The following is a 26,692-nucleotide window of genomic DNA, read 5'->3' as shown; positions in this document are numbered from 1 at the left end:
ATCAATCTCTGTGCCACTCCTCTAGACATTCACTATGTATATTATAGGTCCCTCGTTACACCTCGTGGTGTAACTTCATCTTATTTGTGGTCCATGTAGTTACCAGACAGATGTATGGTTCGGGAGGTGAAGAGTTTGTGACCTAGCGCCACCCAGTGGTATAATGCTACACAGATCACATGTCACACTACAACTTACTTCACTACAAATGCACACAACTTCTCTTCAGGAAATGTCCTTATACGATTTTTATTGTTTTCTAATAGAGTAACATGGAGAGAACAACTAGTTAAAATGCTGCAGTCAGTGTAGAACTAACTGGTTACAAGATAATGACCTACAACAGGGAATGCCAAGACACCGTTAACAAAAAGAAAGAATACAAACATTTCAGATTGTTTCAAACCATTTTTCTGGTAACGACATTACAACAAGTTAATAATATGTCATATCTTAAAAAAGATTATTCTGACAAACGGGTTATTATTTCTCTGTCTTTCACTATACCTCACAGTTTGAGATTCAAAGTGACCAACCAATTTATGATGAAAAATCCTCGGCACAACATCAGCACAGAACAACAGTTTCAAATAAAAAAAGAACATGCATTTAAATCTGAAAGGTTCTCCATTTTCAATATACAATGAGGTCAAAGGCTGCGCCAGCACTGAAATTCACCCTCATCTCAAACATCAACATGACCACCTGAAAACATTGTTAAAAATAAAATAAAAAACGGGCCAGAAAAAAACAAAATTAACTTTTATTTCCCCTCCTCGGCCGCTAAGACGATGGATGTGGTCATAACGATGTCATAGAAGAGGGAACAGTGGTGGAGCTACTGAGCGCTAGATGATGGACCTGGGAGTTCTGACGCTAGATGATGGACCTGGGAGTTCTGACGCTAGAATGGGAATAGATTCCAATAATGGCTGACCATAGAGTCCTGGGTGAGTTCTGTCGGAGTGGAGAGGACTGAAGGCTCAGAGTTAGGCAGTGCACTACGGAGGTGGATGAGGAAGAGTTGATTATTCTTAACCATGGGTAGTGTCGTCCTCCACAAAGTCTTTCGCCTGCTCTGCCGAGATCACGTCAATGTGACTCACCTGGAAACACACACACAGTGAGTGACCAATGCCTGTGTCTGAGTTCCACTGAGACAACCATCTTATGAAACATACTTTTCACGTCTCTGAATGCCAGAGGTTATTAAACTAGTCTAAAACTAGCCAGGGAGTGAGTAGCCAGTACCCACACATTCATACCGATGTAGACCAACGTATAAACGTTTAAGTAACTTCACCTTGTTTCTGAACTTGACTCCGTAGAACTTGTCAGCTGACTCCAGAAGCTCAGGTCTGAAAGTAGTGGTGATAAACTGGGCATGGCCCGCCAGCTCTACAATCATATCTGGAACACACATTACACACTGGTAAGGATAAGAGATTTATAGATATGTTATAATGCTTACATTTCTTCATGCTTCCTTGAAGGATTGTGGTTGCCTGACGACCAAAACGGAATTCTTCCACTGCTCTATATACTTCAGTTTGTGACTGCCATCATTGAAGCCATTTGTGGGGACGTCAAAATGATGGGTGTTGTACAAAACAAAGTCAACAGCTATTGGTTAATTTCTAACCAATCAAGAGTATCAAAGCCAATGACAAATTTTCAAATTGCTGCTTTGCTTAAGTGTGTTCGGCCTCTGGCCCAACCCATCCGTTTCTGGGACCAATCACAACATGTTAGAGTTCTAGAAATCGTTGGGGGGGTACTCAGATCCAGACTCATTGTGGAGAAGAAACTAACGTCCATGGGCGTAGCGTTTGGCCGGAGCAAGGAGTTCAGGCAGCCAGGCAAGGGTTGTGGATGGCCGAACATTGAAAATCAAGACAGAAAGGCTAGCTGTAAATTCAACAGACTTATTAAAGTCAGAACATTTATTTTACAGATACATTTGTCATTCAGCAGACGCTCCAGAGTGACTTACAGGAGCAATTAGGGTTAAGTGCTTTGCTCAAGGGCACATCGACCGACTTGGCTCTGGGATTTGAAACAGCGACCTTTCAGTTACTGGCCCAACGCTCTTAACTGCTAAGCTACCTGCCACCCATTGAAAATCAAGACAGAAAGGCTAGCTGTAAATTCAACACACTTATTTCATCTCTTCTTATCCAAGGGAGGCCGTCTGTGAGTGGTTGTGTTGTATACAATATGCTGTATTTATTTGCTATGAGTGGTGTTATTACCCGAGACAGCCTTCCTGTGCTGTGCGTCCAGGGCCTGGTCGATCTCATCAAACAGGTAGAAAGGAGCGGGGTCACACTTCTGGATGGCGAAGATGAGGGCCAGGGCCACCAGGGACTTCTGACCTCCAGAGAGCTGCTGCATCTCCCTCATCTCCCCCTGCTTCCCCGTGAACGACACCTGGAGGGGGCAAGACCAGAGAAACACGTGGAATATTATTGAAAAGGATATACACATACAGTGCCTTCGGAAAGTATTCACGCCCCTTGATTTTTTCCACATTTTGTTGTGTTACAGCCTGAATTTAAAATGGATTCAATTGAGATTTTGTATCACTGGCCTACACACAATACACCATAATGTCAAAGTGGAATTGTGTTTTTTGTAAATAATAAAAAATGAAAAGCTGAAATGTCTTGAATCAGTAAGTATTCAACCCCTTTGTTATGGCAAGCCTAAACATGTTAAGGAGTAAACATTTGCTTAACAAGTAAGTTGCATGGACTCACTATGTGTGTGCAATAATAGTGTTTAACATAAATGACTACCTCATCTCTGTACCCGACACATACAATTATCTGCAAGGTCCCTCAGTCAAGCAGTGAAATTCAAACACAGTCAACCACAAATACCTCACAAAGGGCACCCATTGGTAAAAATGTATCCCTTTGAGCTTGGTTAAGTTATTAATGACACTTTGGATGGTGTATCAATACACCCAGTCACTACAAAGATACAGGCGTCCTTCCTAACTCAGCTGTCAGAGAGGAAGGAAACCATGAGGCCAATGGTGACTTTAAAACAGTTACAGAGTTGATTGGCTGTGATAGAAAACAGAGGATGGATCAATAACATTGTAGTTACTCCATAATACTAATCTAAATGACGGAGTGAAAAAAGGCACGTAAGAATATATATACCGGTATATATTTGTAAAACATGTTTGCAATAAGGCACTAAAGTAAAACTGTAAAAAATGTGGCAAAGAAATGAACTTTGTCCTGAATACAAAGCATTATGTTTGGGGCAAATCCAACAACACAACACTTAGTACAACTCTTCATATGTTCAAGCATAGTGGTGGCTGCATCATGTAATGGGTATGTTTGTCGTCGGCAAGGACTAGGGAGTTTAGGATACAAATAAATGGAATGGAGCTAGAGGAAAACCTGGTTCAGTCTGCTTTCCAAAAGACACAGAGACAAATTAACCTTTCAGCAGGACAATAATCTAAAAACACAAGGTCAAATATACACTGGAGTTGCTTACCAAGACTAATACCATTTTTACTTAAATTGGCTTGAAAATCTATTGCAAAACTTGAAAATGTCTGTCTAGCAATGACCAACATCCAACTTGACAGAGCTTGAAGAATTTTTAAAAGAATAATGGGCAAATATACATGAGATATTTCTGTATAAAATGTTCTATAAATTAGTAAAAAAAATCTGAAAACATGTTTTCACTGTCCTTATGGGGCATGTGTGTAGATGGGTGATATGTATTTAAATGTTTATCGATTTTGAATTCAGGACGTAACAACAAAATGTGGGTATGAATACTTTCTACATACACAACTAGAGGGTACAAGATATGTTTTGAATTGGCTACATAGTTATTAGTCCGTTCTCTATCATATTTTATGGGCTAGGCCTTCCTGGTGCCGCAATGTCCGACTGTCTCTCTCCTTGAGCAATGGCCTACTCGACTAGTCTCGCACACATGAAGGTCATGCCACCGTGGTGTATGGTGATACGCGCAAACACAGACGATACTCAACTACACTTAGAAATTTCAACTTGTGTATTCTACCTTCCAACATTAGTTTAAGACCCCAACTGAGTTCCTTCAACATCCCTGTTCTACATGAACCTGGAAACCTTTTTTCAATATTAGGAAGAAAAGGTGACATGAGCAACAGCAAACTAGGATAATGTGATAGTCAATAATGAAACAAATCATTTCTTGTCCATGCATGATTACTTTGTGTAAAATTGGGAAAAAAGAATACCATATAAAAGCTATTCAGAGTACATATGACATTTTCACTATTTGTCACAAATCTCTCTCGTGGTTCTCGGGTTCACTCTCAAACATACACACACCGGTCCACAAATACTCTTACCCTGATGCCGACTCCGGTGAACTGGTCTACAGAGGGCACACTGCTCTGAGAGCCTGAGCCCTTCTCGCTGTCGGTGCCCCCCTCCCCCTCGTCCTGGGACTGACCCCCCTCCGTGTCACCCTTTTTCATCACCAGGGTGGCCTTGCCCCCTGGAACCAGCTTCTGGAACACCTCACTGAAGTTCTTAGACACCTGAGCAGAGGAAAGATGGAATTTGTCATGATATGGTTAGTCACTTTGTTTTTTTTCTCTTTGTTTATTTATTTTACCCCCCTTTTCTCCCCAATTTCGTGGTATCCTATTGTTAGTAGTTACTATCTTGTCTCATCGCTACAACTCCCGTACGGGCTCTGGTTAAATCATGAACATTTGTGTTGAAGGTTAAGGACTTATTCGGGGGGTTGAATACTCTGATTGAGACCTTGCTCAGGGGTACAGGTGTATGTGCAGAAGGCATCACAGTCTGTTAGAGACGTAAATCAGGTTGAAAGCGTACCAATTTGATACTCGATTGAGGTTTTGATTCAAGGGTTGAAGCGCACCCGTCACCTAATGATGGGGTTGGGTACTTGCCCAGTGAGGACAACGTACCTGTTTGAATGTGAGCTGGATGGCCTCGTACTTCCTGAGCTCCAGCACGTTCATGAGCTCCATGATGGACTTGTGTCCTCGCTCCAGCTCGTCCTGGCGCTTGATCAGCTTCTCCTTCTGCTCAGAGAAGTTGACAAACTGGTCCAGGGCCTTCTTGTTCACGTGGCTGTACTTCTTCAGCTCTGTGTTGCACTGCTCTAGCTTACGGAACAGCTACAGAGGGAGGGAGAGGAAGAGAGAGAGAGTTAGGGTAACATTAAACATGTCTTGTTCTCGTGGCCGTACTTCTTCAGCCCTGTGTTTCACTGCTTCAGCTTACAGAACAACTTGTGGAGAGGAACATTTGGATGAAGAGGCGAGGTAACGCGTTACTACGCATGCTGTATTGTAGACATACACGATTCCGGCGAAAAGCTCGATGGCAAAGTGCAAGAAGAGGATATTTCTAATCATCATCTCTTGAGTATGAAGAGGAGTTGAAAAAAACATAATCCCAACTCTGACACGTATCCCTCCAAAACACTCAAAACTATTAATAATCTTCAGTTTCTATGTCAAGTCAAGAGACCTATCAAAAGGAGAGGCTGTATAAGAGGTAGATTATCATCCTTTGGCTTCATCCACTTCTAGAATCCACTATCTGACCTGGCCAGCTAATCAAAACTCAATGTCTTGGGGAGAAAGATTAAGGAAGCTAACGCTCATCCTCACGAAGTATGGGATATTTCTAGTCTGGTCAAGGAGACACACACTTATGAGAGATGAGCCAGCAGCCCACTCGACACACACCGAGGTGCCCAGGGATGTCTGGCGGCAGGAGCCGGCTAACTAGGTTTCTGAGTCACAGTGAGGTGGCTGCTGCTGCTTTCATAAGTGTGAGAGTGGGTGGGCGGTGTCTCAGCCGTGTGTATGTGACCAGGCCCTGACCCCTCGGTCGAGGCTTGAGGAGGCTCTCTGAGATTATTGTCGTCGTGACTGTTTGGCTTTGGCTTCTAATCAAAGTCCTGAAAGTTAAAAACAGGACAGGGAGTCCAGAGAGAGAGAGAGTTTGTTTACCTATAGAGTGTGTGTTCAGAGTATGTGTGCAGGTTTATCCCTAGGGAGTGTGTGTCTATACTCCTAGAGAGAGAGTGTGTGTGTGTGTGTTTATTCCGAGAGAGAGAATTCACCTGTTTGAGTGTGAGGGTCTGGTACTTCTCGAAGGCCTCCTGTGGTAAGGACCCCAGCTCCCTGATCTTCTTCATGCACTCCTCTTTCTTCTTCAGCAGCATGCCCTGTAGTAGGAGTAGTAACAGTAGCATTATGGCTTTAGTGGTAGTACTTTATTACCACACAGCATCAGCAATGATCAGAGACACAAGGTGCAAAAACAGGTGTTACCTATCAGGTATTTTAAACTATTCTAATATCTGCTTATCAAATGTTTTTAATGTCTACTACTGTCGTCTTTCAACATAAATGGTCAAGTCTTATGTCGAATGTATTTTTAGTCGTGTGTATGGACTGCAGGAAGATTAGCGGTCGTCATGGTGTCAGTCAATGGGCATCCGAATAAGGTACAGTAAGTAGCCTTGGTTTGTGCGAGCCAGAACGGTTCATAGGAGCAGGAGCCCATCTCCTGTTTCTGTACACCGACTGGGCAGGATGCTAGTCTATTGCAGGGCCTTTACCCCCAATCTATCCAAAATAATGGAAACACTGAACTCTAATTTAGCTGACGATTCAAAAGGCGGACCTGTCGGTTGGTCATCTTCTCCAACTCCTTGGTGTCATGGTTGATGGCGTCGTTCTGTTCCTTCTCTACGTTCTTCCAGCGGTCCATGCTCTTGGCGTGGTCCTTGACCTCAATCTCCGCCTTGTCGATCAGCACATCCAGGTCTGGGGGATGAACAGGGACAGTTGGCACTTTGAAGACGTAACTATTGTACTTGAGTTGTACCTCTATTGATATTGACGATTGTGTGTAGGTTTTCATCAATTCAGGTCAAATAACGTACTACTGTTCAAGAGAGACCAATACAATACTTCCTGTGAGCGCCATTATATTGCTAATGCCTGTGTGTGTGTGTGTGTGTGTGTGAGACCTACCCTCGGAGCGTGCCAGTGTATCTTTGATGCGTTTGTTGATTCCCTCCAGCTCTGAGGAGGTGGCTGTGAGCATGGTGCCTCCCTCAGTCTCTCTCAGCTCATTCAACTCCTACAGGATCACATGGAGAAAGAAGTTAATAAGGAGTAACAAACACATTCACAAGCTCTTCCCTATGTCTCTCTCAGCTCATACATCTCCTACAGCAGTGGTATTCAAAGTCAGGAACAAAAGAATATACAGTACAGATTATCGTATGGGACAACATACAAACGTTTTTGAGAAAGATATTTAGAAAAATTACATTTTATAGAGTATTTATTCAATGGTTTCTTTTCATTTTGATAACAGATTAAAATGTAAGGAATTGAAGGTTATTTGTTGATGTAAAAAAGTTAATGCTGCAATTTTAAGGTTATGTCAATATGTGGGGGTGGGGTCACGAGACATTGTGAAATAAATTCTGACTGAAAATTTTTTAAAGATTAAATAAATAAAAAAATTGTAATAAAAATGTCACTATTGTGATATTCTGGAATTCTACCTGTTCTAGGTTCCCATCTAGACATTCTGGAACCGGACCGTTTCTAGTTTCTGTTTGGAAAATTGTGGAACAGTACCTCTACTGTGGAACCGGACTTGTTGTAGGTTTAGTTTTGCACATTGTGTAACACCATACCTGTTCTACTTGGTCGAGGCGTTTCCGTAGGTTCTCGTTGAGGTACGTCTCCACCCTGGTCATGATCCCCTCCAGCTTGATCCTCTCATTCAGCAGCTGCCTGTTGTCCTACACACAAAGATAACATGATTAATTGCTCCTTTCATACAACAATACATCACACACAAACACAACAATCATGTTTGTTGTTCAACATTCATGTCCTCATCTTTCATAACAAAATACAGAACACATTTCAGAGAGAGACTCCCTCTGTTTGTAATAGAATAGATGAGAGAAATAGAGCGTCCCCCCCCCCCCCCCCCACTCACACCCCAAACAAAGGAGCCTTCATAAGAAAGAAAGAGAAATGAATTTAGAGGAAAAAAAATATGAAAAGAACTGCAGGCGGGGGAGAAAGAGAGAGGAGACTGAGGGTCACAGCCCGTCTACCTACTCCTGTACAGAACGAGTCTATTTCTATAATCGGGGACGATTGCATAACGTTAGCAGATAGAACGGCTGAGGTGGCTACTGAGGTGGTCATTGTGAGCAGCTGGTAGTGTGTCTGTGTGGTTGGCTGTGAATGCAGTGCCCACACCACCGCAGCTAGCTAGCGCTCAACTCATCGAGGACACTTAAAAATCGACTGTGAGTCTGAGGGTGTTTGTGTGTTTTTGTATCAAAAAGGCAAAGACAAAGCTGTTAACAATCCATGTATGATATAACAACGGAAGGAACAAGACAGGGAAATGATCATAAGCCATCATTTTCTTCTATCATCAGGGACAGGGTGATAAATTAGAATCAAGTGAACTTTTGGTATTCATTAAATCACTGTCTGTATTCTTGATAATATAACACAAACTTTCTCAACCAGGTAATACATCATTCGGGGCAGAAGATACATACCCCGTACAGTACAGGCCTAATTACAAGCAAATACATACCCCGTACAGGCCTAATTACAAGCAGATACATACCCCATACAGGCCTAATTACAAGATGATACTTACCCCGTACAGGCCTAATTACAAGCAGATAAATGTGCTAAATTACTTTCTATGTTCTGAACTGGCATGTAGAGCTCTGGTGGAACTCATCACCTTGCCAAGAAACAGCATTTGATTTAGATGTGTGGTATGAAACATTTTGTGATACTTTTTTTCCATATTTTTCCATATATTTTTCCATATTTCAGAATATATAGTATGTGAATAAAGAAGTCCAGGAAAGTTTACAAGCCGAACAAGTCTTATTGGAATGATAAGCTAAAAGGATCTATGGTCAGTAATGTGCAAGGCTAAGAACTTATTTTTACAGTGTAAAGACAGGAATACAAGAGAAGATTTTAGGAAGGAATTTAAGAAAAAAAGAGCATGTGTTTGATAAAAGACTGCACCTATTTAAACGGAGATATAAGAGAGGGCAGTTATTACACCTTGAGGGGATACAGACAATAAATCCTCAAGGGGGCTGAACTCTGATATTACACAGGTTCTTAAGGAGTGGGAGAAGGGGTTTGCTAGATTGTTCTCAGGTATTGAAAATGTAGCATATTTTGAGGAATCATTTTACAAAAAGACACATGTTCCCAGAGAACTAAAATGGAAAATAAAATGTCAGATCCCTCGTATATATGTAACCCCATACTTAAATGAGGAGCTGTCTGCAAAAGTTAAGAAAGTGATTGTGTTTAGGCTAAGTGTTTAGCCTAATGAGGTTTAAAAATCCCCTAAATTGACGGTAGGCTGTCATTGTAAAAAATAATTTGTTCTTAACTGACTTGCCTAGTTAAATCAAGGTTAAAAAAATACAAAAATAATAATAATTCATTGAAGTATAATTTGCTCCAAATTTGTTTTTGAGTACAGTATACTGCCATACAAGTCTATAGTGAATCCCATTCCCATATCTTCAAAAGAAAAAATGACCCGAGAGTGCCATTGAACTATAGAGGCATAAGTTTATTAAGTACGGTTTATAGATTATATTCATCCATCCTCAACAATAGGCTATTGACCTTTTTGCAGGATAAAAACATTCTGGTGGAAGAACAAAACAGAAGTCCACCGCCTGTATAGATCATATCTTCTCGGTCTGTACAATAATCAGAAATAGATTACACGAAGAGAAGCCTACTTTTTGCATGTTTCATTGATTTTCAGAAAGCTTTTGATTTTGTATTGTCTAGTTAAATAAAAGGTTAAATTAAATAGAATTAAAACATTGATTTTGTAAATAGGGATATTTTAGCCTATAGTTTGTTAAAGACGGGTTGATGGAAAATTTTATCGTACAGATTGGTTTCCCACACCCTCGGGTATAAAACAAGGAGACGCCTAAATTAAGGGAGACATAGATATGATTAAAAAACAACTGTTGATGCAATTTGGGGGAAAAATGGGTGGAGATGAATCATAAACCCAAATTGAGAACCTTTTGTTTGATTAAGGGTGAATTTGTGTGTGAGAGATATATTATGTAGGTAAAAGCAAGAGATCGCTATGTGCACAGGTAAGATCAACGATATTGCCTCTGCGTATTGAAACAGGTCGGTATTGTGGTGAAATGGAAGAGGAAAGACTATGTAACTATTATGACCTCGAAGAAATGGAGAATGAAACTAATTTTTTCCTCTATTGCCCTTCCTACCACGATATACGCTTGCTCTTATTCCAGAAAGCACACCAGATATACCCTGGCATTATGTGGCTGAGCGATGAGGAGAAACACATTTTCTTTGGTCCATTGCGTATTTCCATTTGTGGAAAATGTAGATAAAGACTGGAGTAAAAGAAAAGGGCTACCTATAATTACATTGTAAAAATATTTACCTTATATGTGGTAAATTGTACGTGTGTATATAGATTGTGTATAGGCTTGTCTCCCAAATGAATCTTCTCTTTGTGCCAGACTGGGTTTAAATGCCTTCTGTTTAATATGTATTTATTTATCTGTATATGCATGCATGTATGATTTTACTGCTCTAGGAATATAATTACTGTTTGGATAACCTTATTTAATATTATGTATTGATTGAACTTGTTTCACTCTTTATGCGATGCGTAATGCAGAGAACGGAATAAGAATGATCATTACAATAATTCACTGTGGTATTGCAATGTTTGTTTATGTGTCAATTAATTTACAAGGGATGTGTTGCCAATTCGTGATGACAAAAATAAAAATGTAATTCATTCATTCTAGATATAATCTGTGACCCATTTAAACGTGTTTCCTGTCTCTAGCTGTAATGTTTACATGTTGGAGTGGTCTGATTTCGACGTCAAGGTCTTAACAGTAGGTAAAACCATCCAGCTATCCAGCCATTCAAACACCACATACAACCATACATCCACACACAGTGCCCCATTTAAACTTGTTCCCCCTGTAGTCTTTCATTAACTGTCTCCTTACCTGCTGCAGCTGTCTGATCTCGTCGTTGAGGTCATCCACACGTCTCTGGTCCTCCAGACTGAGCTGAGAGAGCAGGTCTGTCCCCAGCTCAGCCTTCAGAGACTCCCTGGTGGACTCCATGGCATGGAGACTGGCCTCTAGAGACTGCAGTGAACGTTGCTGTGAGGAGAGAACAAAGGAGAGATAGTTGAAGAGAGGAAGAGTTACAGGGTAGACTCCATGGAATGGAGACGGGCCTCTAGAGACTGGAGAGAGCGATGCTGTGAGGAGAGATTAAATGGGTTGAAATTACTTTATCAATGCCCAAAAGATGACATTTGGGTTGCAAGCAGCAGGCACAGTTTATGCTAGAACAGTGCAGCAATGTGTTCATGTGTTCAACTGGTGGACTACATGTACAAGATAATTCAAGAAGTCTAGACGGAAGAAGACAGCAACAATCATAAAGTTAGCTATATAACTATAGGCTACCTTAGGCATGAATGTCTTCTCAGACTGCTGCATTTTCTCAAATGTAAAAAGGCGGGGTGCTTGTCATGGCAGCATAAAACGGACATTTGTATGGTATAAAAATACACCCCTCTTATCATCCTCCTGGATGTGTACGGTACTTTTCTGAATCTCAAAACAATCGGACATTTTTTGGGTCATAACGCTGAACTGGATCAAGGTCTGATTCAGTCAACTACAGCTACATTTTATTCATGATTCCCTTGAATAGGGCCCGATAGAAACCAAGAGACACATTGAAGTCCAAATCAACCTCACCTTCGGCATGAACGTCTTCTCGGACTGCTGCCTCTTCTCCTTGAGCATCTTCATCTCAGACAGGATGGAGTCTCTGGAGGCCTTGAACTTCCTCTGCTGGGTCTCAATCTGTTGCATCTGGTTCATCAGCTGGTCGATCTCATTGTTGATACGTGATGCAGGGTTAAGGAACATACTTTATAAACAAATAGGACCTATAGATCTCATTGTTGATACATACAGGGGAGGGTTAAGGAACATACTTCATACATGATGGATATCATTGTTCAATTGATTGATTGGTTGGTTTTTGGGATTTGTAACACTTTTGGAGAGGCTCAAAGCATGTAACATTGTACTGGTTAAACTCAAATCATCTAAAACTAGATCTTTCGTTTTCCATACAATTGAAGTGGCCATCAGCAATTTAAACAATAAAAAAATTGGACTCCTTGCCCGTTTGGGTTAAAAGCCGAGGAACAGGGTTGGAGAAATGTAACCGCTCTCAAATGCATAGGACTGACCGTCCATTATATCAAAATTATAGTTTTAACCATGTTTTGAGTCTATATAGTGTTTGTTCACATTTACTTTGTTTACAAACATTGGCATTTTTTTGGGGGGGGGGTGCCAGGTGAACTAAGCTCATCAGTCATTTCTAAATTTGATTCAATGGGTCCATATCATAATTAATAAGTCAAAAAATTATGTAGCAATGACAGATTGCCCCATTTAAAGACTGATTTAAAATAAAACAGACAGGCATCTCCCTAATGGCAAGCTTACCTAAGGGCCAGAGGTGGTGTAGATAAAAAAAAATATCTATATAAATAAACATCCTTTTAAAATCATTGATTGAACCTCTGACTCATTGCTGGGGGCTTACAGGAGTGATGCCATGTCAACAATCAACTCAAGCGCACACACACACACGGCGTGGTGCTGCCTGCTACCAGTGACTCACAGAGAAAGAGGTCTGAGGGCAATGCTCTTGCTCTCCCTCTTTCTCTCACACTCTAGCTAATCCTCTTTGGCTCGCCATCACACACACTCATATTATACATGTAATCCTCCAACATCCACCTACACACACCTTCTCCCTCCTGCTGGGTTCAAGACATAACCTGGAGGCATGAGATACCCTCCAACCAGCCAATCACACACAACCTCCTGAGAACCAGGGAGAGGAAAACATGAGACACTCCATTACCTGCTTAATCCCCATGTTTTACAACTAAATGACATGAAACACCACACACACTATCCCACCCATTTCAATACGAAACCTGTTCATCTTTTACACATTAAATCTCCTCCAACTTAGCGCGAGAGAGATGACAACACACCATCACCTACTGAGCCCCTGTATTTAGGACTAAAATGGCATATTAGTATCTCTGGTGTCTGACTCACTTCAGGTCCACTGTAGGGTAGGGAGTTGAGTTAGTGTACGACAAGCTAGACTGAGACAGGACCATGGTAAATGGGTCAAATCACAAAACAATACATGCCTGTATTCCTGACTAATCAGAAACATAAACAGTGCCTATAAAATCCCCGATGCGGAAAACGCAGACAGAATCATGGAATCCAGATATTAAAACGGAATTCAACAATGTTTTTAAACACATTGAACTTAGTAGGGAATCAACTAAATGTATTGAATATTAATTTGCCAAAGTTTATCATAATAAATGAACAGAATGCATTAGTTATTCGTATTTCCTAAAACTGCGTGTTTACCACCTTGTGTAGCCATTCGAGATGATGCTAATGAAAGGTCTTGTTAGATGGAAAGGGCTTTCCCGAAAACCTTTCCATTTAAATGTTAACTACAAAGTAGCCTATGCTTACCTGGCAGAATGATATGGTTATTTGCATCAGTATGTGTTTTGCAATCTCTACCGTCACGTGCACTACAAAAACACAAATGAACTCTACTCTATGTACATACTACCTCAACTAACTGGTGCCCCTGCACATTGACTCTGTACCGGCATCCCCTGTATATATATATATATATATATATATATATATTTTTTTTTTTTACTTCTTAAAGTGTTGTTGGTTAGGGGCTTGTAAGTAAGCATTTCACTGTAAGGTGAATATACCTGCTGTATTCGGCGCATGTGACTAATACAGTTTGGTTTGATTTAAACAACAGCCAAGTGCTTGGTGTGCACTAGAAGGAAAAGGGTAACTACATCCAAAAATACACATTTCCAATTAAGTTGTTTTTCCTTTTTTAAGTGTGATTTTGAGAACGAAAACTTGAAGAAACAGGGGAAAACAGAAACCTGGAAAAACAAAATGGAGAAAACGGAATTTGGGGAGAAACAAAGCGGATATTAGACAAAAACAATCAAATTTTATAAGGCCCTACAAAAAAAAATCAGTTTGGGTCTTTAATTTAGAGGACTAGGAAGATCTGTATGAATGAATGAACCAACAAACTAACAATGGAGTTAAAAGATATGTTCGATGTTCCTGCGGAGGTTCTCGTTGAGTTTGGCCTCCAGCTCTCCCAGCTCCTCCTCAGCCTTCCTCATGTCCTTCTGCAGCTCCAGACGTGACTTCCTGGTGTCATAGTAACCCCCTGTCAGCGCCCCGCGGTGGGACACCTGGTCACCTGAGAGACACAGTAACAAAACAAAATATATATATATAAATAACAAAATCACACACCAGAAAAATAATTTTTTAAATTACAATTAACTAAATAAATAAACTGTCCCACAGCACACTAACTGGTATGGTACTGTGCTGGTCACCTCTGCAGCAGAAAAACACCCAACTCACAAACACAACAAAAAACGTAACATTTCAAAATCTACACCAAGAAACCTCTAGTTACTTGAACATAGACTGTAAAAGGCAGACCAGAATTGGTGTCATTTACATTAATTGACATCTTGATCACGTTAGTCGATACCTACCCTCCAGTGTTATACAGTCCATGGTGAATGCCCTGGCCAGCTGGGTGGACACCTCCATGCTACGACAGATCAGGGTCTTTCCAAACACGTGCTTGAAGGCCTTGTCAAACTGCTGGCTGTAGCGCAGCTTGCTGATCATGGGGATGGCATCCTAAAGGAGAGAGAGAGGAAATATAGGTCAGTTTAACGCTCTTTGACGAGCCTAAGACATAGCAGGCCTGGGTCAAATACATAGTACGGTATTTGAGGTATGTCCGATTTTTTTGCTTGGTTACACTTTTAGGACGATTCCATTCAAGAATATTCCCTTACGTTGGTCTCAGGGTAGGCGGTGTCCCTGACGTCCAGCTTGCTGAGGGGCAGGAAGGTGACCTCTCCAGGCAGGTTCATCTTGTTGAACTCCGTCAGGATCTTGGTGCTCACCTCGTCTGTCTCCACTATGTGGTAAAACAACCTGGTCGGGAGGGGGACATGAAGGAGTATGAGCCAACAAGTTTGAGTAACAGTTACTTTTACATTGAGGAAACAAGCTTCTCTCTGGCCTTCTCAATGGTCTTTCCACGATTCACTGTGTCCCCTCTCCCCGTCTCCTTCAAAACACCCCGGAGGTCAGAGAGGAAGAAACTCAGATCTTCTCCTCCAATGTGTCCTCCAATCCAGGAGAAAAGAAACGACATAAGGAATACAAAACAAATACTATTGAAAAAGAGCCCGTCACTCACCTGGTTCCCGCGGTGACCTCCACACAGGTGTAGAAGGCGGGCTCACACTCAAAGTTGTTCATGACGATGCCATGGTAACCGTTGATGACGTGCTGGTTGATCCCCTTTCTGCGGAAATGCTCCAGCACTTTGTTGATGCTGTCAATACCGTTCAGAATGGCCTAGTGTGGACAAAAACAGCTAGATTTACCTTAACATTTCAACACTTTTTAAATGCATATTTATCTGTGGCATCATACAAGTGTCTTCATTAGGGATGGGCATTTGAAAAAATTTCGAATAATATCCTGAATTTTTTTGAGATATTCGAACAGTTGAAGTAGATGCTTTTTAAAGAAAGCACCTGTTTTGATCCCCACGTCCTTGTCTACAACTCAATTGATATTAAAACAGCCTACCGGTTGGTTGCTCATTGTAGCCTAATTCTCATAATTTAGCCAATTTAATTCCGTAATTCTAAATCCATTTAGCATTGATTAGAAATCTCCCAGTTCACTTGCTACACATGGAGCCTTTGATGGTAGTGAAGCTTTGATTGACCCACAATAAGCCACATGCGTAGGCTACCGGCACCTCTTTATTTGTTATGGGGCCCAGTCATAAAAACAGCCAAACTGTTGTTTTCTTAAAATGTCATAGTCTATCTTTGTATGTACTCTCGGAAGTCATTGAAAACTAACGTCCGTTTGGATATTTATAATAATAGTGCCCATCCCTAGTCTACGTTGGTGAAAATAGTGATTTTCCACATTCTGTAGTCCAAAAGATAAGTACTCTCTGTGACGTCCCGGGTATAAGTCAGCTTCGACCGGACCACTCAAGCAAGTAAAGACGGCAATCACCAAGCTAACCACCCGGAATTTTGATAGAACGTCATTTTGAGGAGATTTTGATTGAAGAAAGGACTGATTAGAGTGTGACTGAAAAAGTAATAAGCAGCTGAGTCATAGACATACACTGTAGATTTCTAGGAGAGTGGGAAGAAAGGGGTGGGCTGATTCTTTGTTAGACTGTCTTTACCTCTACGCAATTTCTTTCCCTAATAATTGGTTGAGTCACAAAATCACTACCTCTCTCTCTTTCCCCAATAATGGAGTCACAAAGTGAATCTTCAGTGTTCAGGTGGGATTGCTTTCATCAGTGACTCATCGTTGCTAAAGCCGAGCCATCGACCATCGGTTGAGTAGGTAGTGCGACGGCGTGTGTGTGTAGCCTTCATTTCATGGTGTGGACTTAGTAATTCATCTGTAACACCAGGCCCATGACATGACTGGTAGTAAACAGTAAATGTGTGGAAATGAGTGTCCGTGTGAAGGTGTGTGTATTCTTTCTCCTTGGCCGTGGGGCAGGGAGTATATAAATGGATGGGTGTATGTAAAGGTGTGACCTTTGTAATCTATGATTGCCTCAGAAGATTTACCACAAGGCTAGTATGATCACGTGTAAAGGGGAAGGTGTGTGTCCTATCTAATCTGGCATTAATTCATAGATAAATGGAACTACCACACATGGTTTAGCATAAGGCTAGTAGGATGATATGGATTACATAGACATTCATGTAGAGGTGAAGGTGGATCTTCTATAATTAATATGACTCATAGGTCAATCTAACGCAATAGGGGAGAGGTTATTTTGACCTTACAGGTGGCAGTATGATGATATGCATGATATGACAATGCATGCTAAGGTGCGAGTGTGTGTGTGTGTGTGTGTGTGTTTCGTTGGGTAGGAGGTCACACTGACCTTGCCGGTGGCTGCTCTAAGGAGCTGTTGTTTCTTCTCCAGCTCCTCTCGTTTGGCTGCCAGGGCCTGCTGCTCAGCGTTCTCCTCCCGCCACAGATAGCTGTTGGAGGCACACAGACAAACACACTGCTAGTTTAATGCATTAACTTGTCATTCAGTCCAAAAGACATTGTACCAAATTATGCAGCCAGGGCAAATATTGTAGATGCACATTTTGTTGAATAATTTCCAAGAAAATGCCTTAATTTTGAGAGCAGCTCTATTGTAAACATTAATGACCCATATGTCATATTCTATTCATCGTCTCTGGTCTTCTCCCTCCTCCTCACACAACTCAGTATCTCAAAGCCCTTCTCTACAGCACACAGTGCAAAGCACCAGGCAGCATCCATCTCACAGGGTTATAAATACCTCTCCATTGTTAAGGAGAGGAGAGGGGAAAGGCATTTTGGCATTCACAGCAGAGCAGACCAGTCTGGTAAGGAAATAAAGGTTGCCAGGCGGAAGCTGAATGTAAGTCTTAAGGGGAACAACCATCCAACCTTTTACACGGTGGAGATCGAGTCAGGGCTTATAGGCCTTCGTCTTGGATTCCAGACAAAGTAGATACATATTTCCTCAGTAAATAAATATTTAAAGTGCAAACCCATGACTCAATGAGGAAAGAGTAAAAAATAAAATAAAAAAAAGAGCAAAGAAAGTTACGATTTATAAGATAGAATCAATATATAAAAGCGCAAATGATGACTCAACGAACATTGACCAAAAAGCAGTAAAGAAGAAAGAAAAGCGAGAAGACGAAGTAAAGATTTACAGGTTCAAATCAATATCTTTGCCTAACAGCGCAATGACTCAACCCAAGAAACAAGATGGAGCAAAACAAATGATTAAGATATAGATCATGATCTTACTTTCTCTCGCTCTGCAGCTCGTCCTTCTTATTCTTGACTTCGTAGTATTTCTTGTCCAGCTCTTCCACCCTGGTCTTCACCTCATTCAGGTCCTGGTCCAGTTTCTACAGGGGAAAACAGACCAGTCAAATAGAAACTTGATCCCAAGAATTATAGAACAGAGTGAAATCTAGAACAGAATCAAACGTTCTATTTAAACAATTTCATTCGCACTATAATCAACCATAATAGTTCCAATTGAACTGTTAATGAGTCATGAGTTAGGTTCTATACACTATACTGTTCCAGGTTCTTCTCCTTGTTGGTCTCAGTGTCCTCCAGGTCTTTATGGATGGCAGCAATCTGCCTCTTCTTGTCGTTGATGGCCTGGTCTAGGGACTTGAGTTCCTTCTTGATCCACTTGTCCCTCTCCTCTTTAGAAGTGAACTGGCTGCCACGGCCCTGCTTGGCGTACAGGTCTGTTCTCTCCTGGGTGGCCTGGGCCAGTCTGGGTGGAGCGAGGGATGACAGGAGGTGTTAAAAGGTACATAGGGAAGTTCAGAAAACAATTCTGAAGGGGGGGGGGGCTTATTCCTTATTTAGTGGCCTACTAATAAGGTGCCATGTTGGACACTCCAGTCTTTCACCAATGAGGATTACAAGAGAACCAACTTCATTCACTTTCTAGTGGCTCAACATCAGGTGTCACTAACATTACATGGGGGGAAAATGAGTAAATATCATTTTACTAATACATTAAAAAAAAGTTGTTGCCTATTACAAACGATTAATTCATTGTTGAGCCTTGAGCAGTGTAGGGTTTTCCTACAGACCTGGCGATGCCCCTCTCCTCCCTCTCCTTCACAGTGTTGAACTTGGGCTCAGTCTCCTGCAGCTCCTTCTGCTTCTCCTCTATCTTCTCTAGCAGCTTCTGCCGCTCCTTCAGCAGACGTTTCTGGAAGAGGAATTCATCATTATTAAATAGAAACAAATAGTGACAACGGGTGACACTCAGAGGCATTTGAGGATACTCATACGTGTGCGGGGTCATCACTGAAATAAGTTCAAACGCCAGCAGATATTTTATCTACACACGTGATTACTCTAGATATGTCAACCATAAGGGAAAGGGTATACCTAGTCAGTTGTACAACAATGCATTCAACTGAAATGTGTCTTCTTCATTTAACCCAACCCCTCTGAAGAAGAGAGGTGCCGGGAGCTGCCTTCATCTATGTTGTCGCCGCCCGGGAGCTTCCTAAAGTCTGCTTTGATCCATATCACTCAGATAGGATCATGTGACTCCCAGCAGTCAGAAAGGCAGATGACGCAGGTACACCCACCCGCTTTCTCCCTACTTCCCTCTTCCTGCCCCCCTCCAACAGTCCCAACAAAACAAAGCTAACAAGAAAGCTGTTGCAACATTCTCCCGGCCAGGTGGGCCTAATCCAACCTCGCTGAGATGCTGCTGTCTAATCTGCAACACACACAGGGATTGGGGCCAGATCTCTTCCCTTGGGCCACTGCCCAGAATGAAGCGATGCAGGGAGAGAGAGAAAGAGAGGTTAAGACTAGCAGTAGGGGGAGAGAGATGGAGGTGTGTGGTGAATCAGTGACGCAGACGGAGAGGCTTCTGTCCTTACCCTCTGAGAAAAAGAAGGGGGGAGGGAGGGCTGGAGAAAAGAAGAGGCAGGGGGTGTTTGTGGTGTGGGGGGGATCATCACTGACGCAGATGGAGAGGCTCCCGTTCGAGGATGGAGAGGTAGGTACATAGTAGGTAAGGATGGGGGGGGGGGGTCTCACACACACATCTAAACCCACACACAGTGACGCAGATGAGGAGGTTTCTGACCGCCCCGTTTCTTCGGTTCACTGTTGCCAACTACACATACACGCACACACACACCACTCTCTATCTCAAACACGCACACACTCACCCCGCCCTCCACCCCACCACTGTGCTCCCCTACCTTCTGTTCGCTGTTGCCGGCCAGCTCCTCCTGCAGGTCTTTGGATTTGAGCTCCAGCTTGGTCCTCTGTTTAATCTGCTCCTGTCTCTCTGAGCTCAGCTGCTCCTTCTCCTCCTTCATGGCACTGATCTTAGACTTCTTCTCACGCACCACACGCTCCGTCTCCTACAATGGAAGGAAGAGGAGAAGAGGCAATGAGAGGAATAATACGTAGACTAGATGGACACTGACTGTAGAGGAAATAGAAAAAAAGCTGGTCAGGTTTGCATACACAAGAGCCCTAAGATAGAAACCTCTTTTTGTTTTACCCCCCTTTTCTCTTGAATTTCGTGATATCCAATTACAATCTTGTCTTGTCGCTGCAACTCCCCAAAGGGCTCGGGAGAGGCAAAGGTCTAGTCATGCATCCCCTTGAAACATGACCCGCCAAACCGCGCTTCTTAACACCAGCCCGCTTAACCCGGAAGCCAGTTGCACCAATGTGTCGTGTGTCGGAGGAAACACCATTCAACTGATGACCAAAAAAAGCCTGCAGGCGCCCGGCCCGCCACAAGGAGTCGCTAGAGCGCGATGAGCACCCCCCCAACCAAACCCTCCCCTAACCCTCCCCTAGTCCTTTTCAGCATGGTTACAGGTACTGTGGTGGATGGATGCGTAACCATGCCAGCTCAGTACAGCTTGGCTCGGTAATGTGAAAAGCTGATCACATCCATATACACTCCAAGCCATTCTGTGCAAATACTGTATGCAGAATCACTTACCTCTACTTTGTCTCTGGCATCCTGCTGGGCATCTCTCAGATGTCTGGACTTGTCTCCACAGGTCTCTCTCTTGGAGGACAACTGAAAGAGGAAACCGAATTTAAAGAACAGTTAACTATGCAATCAAAAATATCAAATGCCATTTAAAAAGGGAAGAATATGAAAGGTCAGACCACAAAAGCAAACCCCTACCAACTGAAAGTTACTTTTTGTTAGACATCCTGTGCCCATGATGAATACAATTTGATTTGACAGATTTATTTCTCAACCCAAACTCTATAAACACATTTTGTTGATTTAAAAAATATATATTGTTACCTCATCCAGCTTGGCACGTGTCTCGTTGAGCTCCTGGTTATAGATAGTGTACTCCAGAGCCCTCCTCATCTTGTCCCACTTCTGGTACTGAGCCAACTCCTCCTTCTCATCCTCCAGGGTCTGGAGACGCTCCTCAATGTACTTCAGCAGCTCATTGATCTTCTCTCTCTTACCCTCTGGGGGAAACACAAAAACAGAGCACCAGTATGTTATTTAGGTCTACAGTTAAATCTACTGTGGTGGCCCAACCAAGGGCCATTTGTAATAGGAAAGGGAGATGCTTATTCTGGGAAGTAAATTATATAGCCTTTCCTCTGAAAATTATTTGGAAATTGAAAGAGCAGCATTTACTTTGAAAGTTTGTGCGATAGGTCTGAAAGTCGACTGTTTTTTCCCGTAGATAACTGCACGCTTTGAATTTGTCTAAATAAAAACCAATCTTAGGTAGTGAGTCAGGATACCTCTGCTTAGATCTGGTGACTGAATGCATGTGAACAGAGTCTTAGATGGTGTCATCGTAGACATATAGAGAGACTTTGGTTCTTATATTGTACCTGTTTCCTTCATCAGGGAGATGGACTCCTCCTTGCGCTCGTCGTACACCCTGGTTCCTGCAACCTCACGCAGCAGCTTCAGACGCTGGGAATCAGGGGCTGTAGCCATCTGGTTAATCTGAATACATGATAAAGAGAGGAAACACACATGAACGATACCCATGTATAACTTACGTATAAAGTGATCTGGATACAGGATAAAGAGAGGAAACATATGAAAGGTATCCTATGTATAAAGTTATATGGTTGATCTGGATACATGATGAATCTAATTTTATGTCACATGCGCCGAATACATCAGGTGTAGCCCTTACAGTGAAATGCTTACTTACAAGGCCTTAACCAACAATGCAGTTAAGAAAAATACCTAAAAAACAAGAAATAAAAGTAACAAATAATTCAAGAGCAGCAGTAAAATAACAATAGCGAGGCTATATACAGGGGGTACCGGTACAGGAGTCAATGTGCGGAGGAACCGGTTAGTCGAGGTAATATGTACATGTAGGTAGAGTTAATAACAGAGTAGCAACAGCATAAAGATGGGGGGCGCAAATAGTCTGGGTAGCCATTAGAGAGACGAAACATATTAAAGTTATCCTTTGTATAATTTATGTAGAAAGTTATATGGTTGTTCTGGACACAGATTACGAACAGGGGAAAACATGTTACTTAAGATATCATTGTATGAGACGTTGGGTTGTATGAACAGATATATAGTCAGCACAGTGGTGCAAAGAAACACGTTTGCAGCAAATAACCAATGAATGATGCACAACGGAGCCTGTTTAGAGCATATGTTCATAGTGCCGTCTTACCTTCCCCTGCTTGACGATGTAGTAGGGGTTACTACGGGAGAAACCAGCACTCTCCAAGAGGTTCATGACGTCATTTTTACTGGAACAAAATCAACATACGTGATTGCTGATTACATGATAGTTACATATTCAAACAGAGAGGCAATTTTCGATCTTTGCTCAGTCACAACAGACGTGCAGTCAACAGCCACTTACGTCACCATCTTCTTGTCTAAGAAGTACTGGTCCTTCTTGGCGCCGATGACACGGCGGAGGGATACCTCCTCTTTGTCGATCTGGAGGGAGAGTGAATTTATTGACCAACGAACGGAGAGATCTCAAACTAAACATGACTGACTAAATAGTCAAAGGCGACAATCATGTTTGGTGAGAAACTTACCGGCAACCTGTTGTCAGAATTGTCAAATATAATCTCCACAAAAGCTGAGATGACACGAGGACCTGTTCCCTCCTGCAGTGACAGGGAAAAACATTGTTATAACAGTGTTATGGGGTTAACAACAGACTGAGGATTGGACAGTAGTGGAGAGGGTAGTAAGTTTTAAGTTCCTCGGCGTACACATCACGGACAAACTGAATTGGTCCACCCACACAGACAGCGTTGTGAAGGAGGCGCAGCAGCGCCTCTTTAACCTCAGGAGGCTGAAGAAATTCGGCTTGTCACCAAATGCACTCAAACTTTTACAGATGCACAATCGAGAGCATCCTGTCGGGCTGTATCACCGCCTGGTACGGCAACTGCTCTGCCCACAACCGTAAGGCTCTCCAGACTCCAGAGGGTAGTGAGGTCTGCACAACGCATCACCGGGGGCAAACTACCTGCTCTCCAGGACACCTACACCACCCGATGTCACAGGAAGGCCTTAAAGATCCTCAAGGACAACAACCACCCGAGCCACTGCCTGTTCACCCCGCTATCATCCAGAAGACGAGGTCAGTACAGGTGCATCAAAGCAGGGACCGAGAGACTGAAAAACAGCTTCTATCTCAAGGCCATCAGACTGTTAAACAGCCACCACTAACATTGAGTGGCTGCTGCCAACATACTGACTCAACTCCAGCCACTTTAATAATGGAAATTGATGTAAAAAAAATGTATCACTAGCCACTTAATATAATGTTCACATACCCTACATTACAGCATCTCACATGTATATACTGTACTCGATACCATCTACTTCATCTTGCCTATGCCGTTCTGTACCATCACTCATTCATATATCTTTATGTACATATTCTTTATCCCTTTACACTTGTGTGTATAAGGTAGTAGTTGTGGAATTGTTAGGTTAGATTACTCATTGGTTACTACTGCATTGTCGGAACTAGAAGCACAAGCATTTCGCTACACTCGCATTAACATCTGCTAACCATGTGTATGTGACAAATAAATGTGATTTTGATTTGAACAACAGACTGAGGATTATATAATATTCATTACTGTTAGTATAACTTCCACTACTTACATGGAGCAAGGCCAGGCGCTGTTCGGGGCGAAGATGGCTGAATTCATCGCTGAGCACAAACTGAATGGCTGAAAGAAAAATAAACATTTGTTTTTATTATATACAGCAAATAAATGCATCACCATTTTTTATATTCTTCTAATTTCATATGGTAGAAAACATCAGAAAGGGAGAGCGCGCACATACCGTAGAAAAAGTTACTTTTTCCAGATCCATTTCTTCCCACTGTGAGAAAACAACATACAGGGAGGGAAATGTCAGTCAATCAATCAATGGATGGAAAGGCAGCAGGCCATTGTTTCCTCTACCTACATCGTGAGGTGTTGTTTATGACTAAAGATAGCAAGAGGTTTTTGGGAGAGAGTAAACTTTGCAGAATCTCACCGATGACATTGGACTTTGGACTGAAAGGATCCACCACAGTCTGGTCCCTGTAACTTCGGAACCCCTGAATGATGACCTGAGAGGATAAGAAGGGAAGTGCAACTGCTATCACAAATCTTAAATGATCCAAGCTTGCTAGTTACAGCAACATTGCATTGAATAAACGATTCAGACATCCACCAATAGTTTATTTTCACAGGATGTTGAAATTAGCTGCCAACAATTGCTAGCCAGCTAACGTCTTAGCTATGTCAAAAGGCAAACTAATGTTATGCAAGCTGGATGGGGCAGTATCTTCCGAGCTAGCTTAGCTAATAACAAACGTTATCTCAATAGCTAGCTAATGTGACTACTTTATGAATGGCTTGTCTTGATAGCTAACTGGCAAGATAGTTAACTTATCTGCACTAACTAGTTACGTTAGCTGGATTGAAGAAAGTTACCACATATTGCTAGCTACTATAACATTAGCTAGCGACTAGCATCACTACTACTAGTACCCCAGCTAACTAGCCTACTGACAGACATGATCCAGAATTGTTTGCAATCCGGCACATGACAATTTTTGTAGATTACTTTTCTAAGGGCAGTATTGTAGACTATATCTAGCTAGCTAGCTACGTGTAAATGTTAATTTATTTACAATACTTATTAGCTAAAGCTAGCTATCTGGCTAGGCCGCAAGCATCATTTTCAGAGAGCGGGTCGTCGACATGGAGCTCGCGCCGCTAGTTTACCTGTTTGATGTACATGGTCGCCTAATCAGGAACTTTCCTCAGAAAGCGAAACAAAAAACTTCAATAAATACCCCTTCTCCTTCAATAAAGGGAAGGTGGGTCTTTAAAGTGATTATTGTGAATATTTGTTCAAAATGCATGTATCCAAGTTTGTTGAAATATCCTGGCGAAAGAGAAACAACAAGGAAAATGGCGTCACGAGCGGGATGAAATGGAACAGTCAATAATGAGAAAAGAGGGGGGCATAGATATTTTGATTAATGAATATTAGATACAATCGAAATATAAAATGTTACTCGTTTACCCGTTAAAATATAGATATACTAAGGATATGTATGAATGTGAATTTGAGTCATACAAGTACATACAACATATTTATTATTAGCATTCAGTTTTATCACATCCCCATTATTTGTACTTGATATGGTCCTCATGCGTGCGATTGTTGGGCGCCAAAGAGCTGACAGAGAAAGTATATTTTGGTACAGTATTTAAAACTGAAATACTGTATTTTGAAAAACTGTATTTTATTCGCCAAACGAAGGAATGAGTGAGGGATATTTAAACACGAGAGAGACGAAACAGGCTACCCATTCTTATAATCGTTTCCTAAATGTGACACTGAATGATGTTCTATGATTTCCACTTAGTATATATATATATATATATATATATATATATATTTTTTAACTAGGCAAGTCTAAGCATGTATGGTCAACAATGCTTCTGTATCATTAATAAACTCAAAATTGCTACAATGTAGTCATCATAGACTACATTTGTGGGAGTGTCCATGCATGCATTTCAAAGTCAGTGGCCAGTGGAGTGTTCTAGTTTGGATCTCTCTTTTTTAGGTCGCTGCAGGTGTCACTGTTGTCTAATGCTAATCTCTTGGCCTAGCCTACTACTGTATGGTTATGTATACATTATCCTAATTATGCATATGTGCATATGTGTCAGAAGAGGCTGGTGGAAGGAGGTATAGGAGGATGGGCTCATTTTAATGGCTGGAATGGAATCAAAGGAAGGGTGTCAACATGTTTGAATCCATTTATTCCATTCCAGTCTTTAATATGAGCCTGTCCTCCTATAACTCCTCCCACCAACTTCCACTGATTACTTTGTTACTGCATTTGAAATACGGTTCAAATAAGGATTGTGATCGATCAATCAATCACATTTATTTATAAAGCCCTTCTTACATCAGCTGATGTCACAAAGTGTTGTACAGAAACCCAGCCTAAAACCCCAAACAGCAAGCAATTCAGGTGTAGAAGCATGGTGGCTAGGAAAGCTCCCTAGAAAGGCCAGAGCCTAGGAGGAAACCTAGAGGGGAACCAGGCTATGAGGGTTGGCCAGTCCTCTTCTGGCTGTGCTGGGTGGAGATTATAACAGAACATGGCCAAGATGTTCAAATGTTCATAGATGACCAGCAGGGTCAAATAATAGTAATCACAGTGGTTGTCGAGGGTGCAACAGGTCAGCACCTCAGGAGTAAATGTCAGTTGGCTTTTCATAG

At 41.8% G+C, this 26,692-nt stretch overlaps 1 protein-coding gene across 1 annotated transcript; it reads right to left on the bottom strand.

Annotated features, from left to right (window-relative positions):
- Positions 1–233: 233 nt before the first annotated feature.
- LOC139424440 (structural maintenance of chromosomes 3) lies at positions 234–25,395 on the bottom strand. Its single transcript, XM_071176259.1, has 30 exons — positions 25,174–25,395; positions 24,437–24,512; positions 24,239–24,277; positions 24,053–24,120; positions 22,966–23,037; positions 22,782–22,861; positions 22,587–22,665; positions 21,772–21,889; positions 21,218–21,393; positions 20,900–20,980; positions 20,139–20,303; positions 19,002–19,123; positions 18,463–18,676; positions 18,190–18,293; positions 17,279–17,378; positions 15,536–15,696; positions 15,126–15,267; positions 14,814–14,964; positions 14,354–14,506; positions 11,899–12,050; positions 11,131–11,289; positions 7,732–7,839; positions 7,055–7,163; positions 6,702–6,844; positions 6,136–6,240; positions 4,967–5,179; positions 4,376–4,567; positions 2,253–2,430; positions 1,304–1,410; positions 234–1,106 (listed from the first exon to the last, which is right to left on the bottom strand). Exons 1-30 carry the CDS (start codon positions 25,186–25,188, stop codon positions 1,035–1,037), a joined length of 3,654 nt encoding a protein of 1,217 aa, XP_071032360.1. The 5' UTR covers positions 25,189–25,395; the 3' UTR covers positions 234–1,034.
- Between the last annotated feature and the right edge of the window lie 1,297 nt (positions 25,396–26,692).

This window comes from Oncorhynchus clarkii, chromosome 13, assembly GCF_045791955.1.
Source record: "Oncorhynchus clarkii lewisi isolate Uvic-CL-2024 chromosome 13, UVic_Ocla_1.0, whole genome shotgun sequence".
In the NCBI taxonomy this organism is placed as follows: domain Eukaryota; kingdom Metazoa; phylum Chordata; class Actinopteri; order Salmoniformes; family Salmonidae; genus Oncorhynchus; species Oncorhynchus clarkii.
This window is presented reverse-complemented; position numbering and strand designations above follow the sequence as displayed.